The sequence below is a fragment of the Pyxicephalus adspersus genome, chromosome 4 (genome assembly GCF_032062135.1).
Source record: "Pyxicephalus adspersus chromosome 4, UCB_Pads_2.0, whole genome shotgun sequence".
Lineage (NCBI taxonomy): Eukaryota > Metazoa > Chordata > Amphibia > Anura > Pyxicephalidae > Pyxicephalus > Pyxicephalus adspersus.
The window spans coordinates 72,237,390-72,244,889 of NC_092861.1; the positions used below are offsets into that span (position 1 = coordinate 72,237,390).

The 7,500-nt window shown below is 36.2% G+C and overlaps 1 protein-coding gene across 6 annotated transcripts in view; it reads right to left on the minus strand.

The window, feature by feature from the left end:
• Window positions 1–1,069: 1,069 nt before the first annotated feature.
• SYNCRIP (synaptotagmin binding cytoplasmic RNA interacting protein) overlaps window positions 1,070–7,500 on the minus strand; it is a 22,247-nt gene continuing 15,816 nt past the window's right edge. For 3 of the 6 annotated variants that reach the window (XM_072408607.1, XM_072408604.1, XM_072408609.1), the window contains exon 11: window positions 1,070–5,628. In XM_072408607.1, coding sequence (XP_072264708.1) covers window positions 5,603–5,628 — 26 coding nt within the window. In that variant the 3' untranslated portion in view covers window positions 1,070–5,602. Of the gene's footprint in view, window positions 5,632–7,500 lie in introns of all 6 variants that reach the window. The other 3 variants (XM_072408606.1, XM_072408603.1, XM_072408608.1) reach the window with 1 other exon arrangement.

Genomic DNA, 7,500 nt, shown 5'->3' on the forward strand with positions numbered 1-7,500 from the left:
GAGAAATTACGGGCTTAGCGGTTAGGGGGTTAATAATGTTTAAAACAAATGACCAGTACAGAGACATGATGGGTCTGATTTATTAAACGCTTTCCAAGGCTGGAGAGGATCCTCTGTCATCAGTGAAGCTGGGTGATCCAGCAAACATGAAATGGATCTGGTCCAGGATTCAAAACATTTGCTAGCAAATGACTTTCAAGAAATCCATTCCAGGTGTGTTGTGGTTAAATTGTATTTGCGAACACATGAGAAACAGACTGGCGGCAAAAAAAGGGATGCCAGACAGGAATTGTTGGATTCATCTTGGTGAACACCTTACCGGGTTATGGTTATAACTATTGGGGGCAATCCCACATCACTGCGGCAGCCTCAACTATGAAAGCTTAAGATTCCCGTCATATTGTTTACTTGTTGCTTTGGATTGAGCCATCAGCTTTTTGTTTTTATGCAGCAGTCAGCTGCAGATGTTACATACTTAGGACAGTAGCAAACTATCATTGTCCCCTGCTAACAGACCCAACATTCACCCAAAACTCAGACCTGCCATTTCCTTGCAGTGCTAATGTCAGCTACAGGTGGGCAATGTATGTGATGAAACTGGTTGATTGTTCATAAGAATTGACTAGTGACAGGTACTGCAAAAAGTGCCCTGTATTTCAATTACTACTACAATTGACATTCAAAAATCCAGCAACCTCTGGACCCGAGGAGTGCTGGATTTTCAAAAATTTCAAATTTTTGAAAGTTATACTTACCTCCACACACAGACCAGCCTTCCTCTTTCACTTGCGGACATCTGGTACAGTTCTGGAGAGCAGGCAGCAGGGACGTCTCAACGTGTATTTAGTGTAGCAAGCAGGACCTAACAGCTGTTTCTGCAGAACTGCGCCATCAAGACATAAGTGGCCAAACAGTGTACTGCAGTCCCCGTATTGAAAATGCGATCTGAAATTCATGCCAGGAAACAGATTATCCATTGTAAACGGTATAAACTTTGAGTCCCTGAATAAATCTGGACATGCAATTTAGTCCACAGCAGCATATACAAGGGGAATAAAAACAAATGCACTTTATGTTTTTGTAAATCGCTTTATTTATATACATTTAAAAATATGTCTGGAAAATCCAAAGCCAGTAAAATGCAAGTCACTGGTGCAGTCCCAAAACCAAAATGAATGTTATATAAATGTATACAACCCAACTGTCAAAAGTAGCTAAAAAAAAACCTTTAAGCTTTATAATCCAGTTCTGCCAAACCATTGTATGAAAAATATCTAGAATGGAAGATAAAAGAAGTTGCATCATTTAAACAGAGGTTTTGGAGACATTTTGGTGGCAGAAGTGTATACATTGTGAAGTCACATCACAGCTGGATATTCATAGGAATATCTTATATCAATCAGTAAACCACACAATCCAGACTTTTCATTTTCAGTTATGTTGGTGGATTTAGGCAGCAAACTATTTGAAAAACACTAATTCCAAACAATGGTATGTTTAGACGAGAGTTCAGTTTTCCAATTCGTACTATGAAGTGGTTTGGTATAATGTATAGGAGTGGAAAAGCTGGCAAGCAAGAATAGGTGTTTTAATACTGAACCTAACAAAAACAGTTTAAACGCAAATAAAAATAGTAACTGGTTGGTTCTATGAGAAATAAAGTGTGGCTTTTTTTCCCCAATCACTATGGAAGAACTCAAGCTGCTGGTACTACTATAGTAAACACTTGTGAACTACCAAGGGGTTGGAAAAATAAAAACTCTTATAGCATTGCATGGCAAAGCAAGTATAAGCAACACTTGCTGCCATCTGCAAGGGCTCATCAACACTGGCACATGACATGTGGATTCCATTCATAGGAATACAACAGTTAAGCATGGGTGATTTGAGCTCATCAATGACTGATCTTTATGGAAACCCGGATTAAAACCTGTGCAAACTAAGATTGTTCCCATGGTTATCAAAATCTGCAAAAGCAATTTGTGGGCACTGAAAAGTGGGGAGTTGACATTGGAAACCCAACATTATGAAAGCTTGAGGATGGGTCATGCTCATCCTTTTTTGAATAATTATGCACAACTGACTTTAGGCAACCATCAAGAAGAGTCCCAAGTTTGGAGGCTGCCTACTTGAAACACTGAGTTAACAGTGGGTTGTCCTCACAAGTTCCATTTAAAGTGGAACTCCAGCCAGAAATGGCCCATTTTAGGTCGCCTAACTTTTTGTTGTGCCAGAAGTACACCCATTGGGTCAAAAACATTGGATAAAACAAAACTTGTGTTCTGACTTAAGCAGTCCGGAGTAGTAAATACCTGAGAATTAGGAACCCCTAAGTGACCACTGCAGGACGGTAGAAGTAGCAAAGAAAGAGCTTAAACAGACAGGCACTTGGAAGTGCATCTGATAATTGTTTGGTCAAGGCTCTTACCTGAAGGAAACAAAGATCTCCAAATAATGCCTGAATGTTTTGAATGCACTGCATTTGCACTGTTGAATGAAAGCTAACTTAAGTGTTCAAGACCCAAAAACCTGTTGAGACAGCCTCAGACAGGCTGGTTGTTTGTATGCCACAACATGCAGGGCTCAGATGTTTAGGGGGATCCCCTGCATGAGCCTCAAAAGTAGGAAATACCACATATCATTGCCAAATGTGTAGAGCCCTTTTCAAATACTGGGCAGTTTAATGCATTTATACATAGTGACAAAGTTTTTCTATTCTTATCAATACTCCTCCGGTTATTCAATGTATTAAGCTGGCTTTCGGTGTCAAATATTCAGCTGATACTGTATTTGTTTCAAGCTTATATATCTACATAGAACCTCTTTCATTCTTTTAAATACTAAGACAGTGAGGGGGGACTAAAAAAAGTCAACTTTAAAAGAATATCACTACTGCATGCTTTGACAATACATCACAGCTATAAGTAAAATAACTGCACACAAAGGTAATTAGGAATATCCAATTGTAATACTTTTGCTTTATAAAATGTGCTATATATTGATCTTCAAAGAAAAAATTTGGGAAAGTGGGCAAAAATATGGCAGCTTTTGTAGCTATGCCTTAGAACTCCTTTAATGTAAACTTTGCAAAAAGAATCTTAAAATTATCCTCCTCACTAATGAAAAGTTGGACAAAGGTCCAGTTAAGAACAAAGCATACAGACTTCTTGGCAAACACTAGGATAAAAGTAATTTACAGTACAAAAAATATACTGCAATGTATGACTATAAATCAAAACAATCTCTGGACTAACACACACTTATATTAATGACACTTAAAAAAAAATAAAAAAAAAACTTTTATTACAAAAATAAGTTACACTCGCCTCCAGCTTACAGTATAAAACAATTTTATTTGCAGGAATGCAAAAATGATTGTTTGTCATGAGCATTTTTTAACAGATGACAGATCTATTTATTCTGCTTAAAATTTGCATTAACCAGGGGGGGAAAAAAAAAAAAATAAAGAGTATTAAACTACCCAGGGGTAACAGGATTGATCAACTATATGGTGCCTAATGAATATGTAGTTTGACTGCAGTGCCCCTTTAAGGTGAAGTGTTTTATACAGTGGAAAATGTGCTCCATTACAGGACTTATTTTACCACTTTTCAAGGTGCTTTAGAAAAAAAAAAAAAGAAAAAAATCAAGAGCTTAAATTTGTACTGCGCTGTAATTATATGGCCTGCTATAGAAACAATGTGACTGGCAGAAGGCCAGCACGATAAATGGTTAAAACTGGTCTAAAGAAGATGGACAGTTTATACGCTACTTATAGCATGTTTCATGAAAAAGTTCAAATATCAACCAAATGATCAAACTTAAGTGCACAATTAGCTTAAGCTTGACTAATCAAAAGGGACACTGCAGTACTTTGAGCAAGTTGCTGATGTACTTTTGGAACATTTGATGTCTTAGAAAAGTAACATCTCGCTAAACTATTATACATCCAAATAACTACAATATATCTGAAAGAGCAAAGGCTGCTTTTTCAGCCACAAAATACGACAAGAGCTAGGCTTGTTGTTGGGACTCATGAGGAAGCCTCACAAGCCTTTCACTAAAGGCATCAGGAGAATGTTACATTTGGTACAGCTCAAGAGTTGCTTCCTCATGGCTCACTAAACAAGCCTGGCTTTTATCAACAAAGATTTTTCTATATACAGTACACACAGGGTTTAGTTCAATCCTCTGCTACTGAGGTAGTTAACCAACCCTTTAAAAAAGGTTCTGAAAAGAACCACTATCTGGAATGCCTGACTAACTGGCTCTGATGATTACACCCGAAACTTCTGTATTTCAACACAATTCATGTAAGAACACATTCATTAATAGCTTTTGGAGGGGAGAAAAAAAATATTGGTTCCAATGGTGGTCAACACACACAAGCAATTTTGCTGTCAAAATACCCTCCACCTCCATTTAACTGGGTCTTAAATCTTATTATAAAACTTATTATTTAACCCCCAAGTTAATGAATCTAAAAACACATGTAATATTTTGTTACTATAGCTCTGCCAGGACACAAAGGGTGATCTGTGTGCAGAAGTGCAACCTAATGCTGCCAACTGACTGAAATGCCTGTACAGAGATTCCACTTTGTGATCCAATGTCAGGTATAGGAATAGATCACAGCTGACTAGACCTACCAGGCAGGTATTACAGACTTTTAGGCAGGTTAGTCCTAACATAACCTGTCAAGAGAGCCGTTACAATACAGAACTCTCATGTAATTGGAAGCGAATTTACCTTCGCTGTTATCCCAACCTTCTGTATTAAAACAGTTCTATGGATAACAAATGACTTCTCAGATCCATAGTTATTCCAGCTAAATGATCGTTATTAAGGATAGCTGGTCAGCATGTTAACTGGCCAAAATTAGTTAGGACAAGGATAACAGGGTCTGACAGATTTACATTAACACAGGATCAAAAAAAATTTTGTCTTACAATAGTTAAGACTGCCAAATCCAATCTTAGCTATGCTATTTGCAGGTTGCTGATTATTAGCTGCTTTAACCAATATAACATCTGTAGCACAAGGTCTACACAATGTATCAGCCCCAAAATTACAGGGCCCCCCATTTTTAACATAAATATGTCCTACCACTGGAAGAGTCATTACCAGGCAGGCTTAAAAAGGCAGGATTCCTGCAGGCCTATATATGCAATCAAATGTTGATCAAAATGCTCAGGTTAATATGGTTAAAGCAGCTCAATAATAAGCTTACCATAAGTAAACACCATTGGAACCGCACATTAAAAAAAGCAAACCTACAGTAGGCAGATTTTTATTGTTTATACAATAAAATAACCAAATACCATGCTATAAAGTTTTGAAGATAGACTTAAGTAACTTAAGTTTCATAATTTGCACCGCAAAAAAAGAAAAAAAAAAAAAAGTTAAAGGAATCCATGTCAAAGTCCACATATTAGTTCAAAAGTCCAATATTAGGATCCATGATCTTTGCTTGAAGGTCTTCTGCGATAGAAATGCTCCTATACATTTTTGAGATTTTATGGTTTCTTGATTTCCTTACCATTATTCCACTGCAAGCTTCTGGTGTAATCCCACATACCAAGTCAGTCTTCATTGTAACAGGTCAGGACCGGCCTCGACCCCTTTTCCCTGCTAGCCAGGTAACAAAAGGAACCAATTAGAAAAAGTTCATATTTGGAAAAAAAAGGAAAGAAAGGAGAAAAGCAAGATTTTCAACTTTAACAAAAAAAGGAATACTCATGCATGGAAAAACACAATAGTAAAATAAAGCATGCAGTTAAGATATATGATTGCCACTAACTTGCTAATTTGGTTTTGTATTTTGGAAGTTTTTTTTGCAAACAATTTTAAAGTTTGTTGACAAACTGATTTTATTTTTAAGTTAAAAAAGGAAAACTAGACTATGGCTAAAGGTTATATTATTGTTCAATAAATTGTTACTTTGAAATATTTGCTTTTTATGCCAACAGACAAAACATTCAAATGGAATGGTTATCTGAAAACTGCTTGACAAACTATAAAAGACATTTGTAATAGCATGGCATATCTATTTGCTTGTGTACCTCATGTTCCAAACATCTAAATAATCAGTTCCCATATTTTTATTCATACTTCTTGACTGGATTTCTGCTTTGAATAGGCATTAAACGATGATAGAAAAATTAGCCAGTTAACCATTTAGATAATATATTGAAAAAAAAAAAAATAAAAAAAAAATAGAGCTTTGCTTAAAATGATCGCAAATCTTGGTCTCACACCAAATTAAGAATGCAGAAACTCAAGGCTGATTGGTAAAGTTAGAAATATACTGCACATATAGATAATAAATCAGTAAATCGTTAAACTTCTGATCTTCCTGACAACCTCCAGATCATTATTGAATGATAATCTAGTGTCTTGTATGAGGCTTTACATGTGGAGGAGACCAATTATTAGGTCAATTATTAGCAGACTACCTACTAAAACAACGGTTTCTTCAGAATCATAATCTGCTATAATATATAAAAAACATGTGAATAATAGTTGGTTCATCAATGAGCAACTATTGAGGAAGTTGATAAACTAGTTATAGTGGCAGTTTAAAAAAAAAAAAAGAAAAACCAAAAAATAGGCCCGCTACAATACACCTACAACAGCCTTGTTTAAAGCCAGTTAAAACAGAAAACTCAGTTCTTTGGAGCCCTTTCACAGTTTACTGCACTGCAATTTTTTTTTTTTTTTTTTTAATACGTCAAGGTATACAGCCAATTTATTTAGACTGGGGATGCAAAAATATTAAATCTTGAAGTATTTTTTTTGATCACAGAGCGCAGATGGTAGGAGTACAGACTATGCACAGGCCTTACACACTAATAGGATGCAGTAAAGTGTGCTACTTTGGGCATTACATGTAAAAGGTGTAAAATTTCACAGACCTGCCCAGGCGACTTAAGTCAAAGCTGCTAATAAGTGGTTTATCCCTATTTTGTTCTTTCCCCTGACCTGATCTCACCCATCCTTTCCCTCCGCAGATGCATTAATGCCTTATAGTCTTCTATGGGGCTGTGTGTTGAGGCCAAAGACAAAAGTTAGAAGTCACCAGGCAGGATAAGTGCTCTTTGTTTTAAACTACACTTATGCTTGGAAGAAAAGTTAACAATGTACTTTTAAATAGATCATGACTGACTGCCAGATACATTTGCAGCAAGGCCAGCTATATATCATTTTGCTAACTGCAGACTTTAAAACAATGTAAACCTGCACAAAACAAAACACACAATATTCAATCAACTTTGATTAGGAAACTGGCATTTTGAATTATGTAATAAATAAGTCATGTGCACATGCCTGTGTCCAAATTAACACTATTTTAAGTGAAGCCATATTTTGATGCTCACTCACATACAGACCTTTTGGTTCCTCAATTATTGGGCTAATGTCTGTAATTTAAACCAATTAGCTACTACCACTATTGTGTTCGCAGTTAGCAGTCTGAATAAAAACATGAAAAGTATAGAAGTA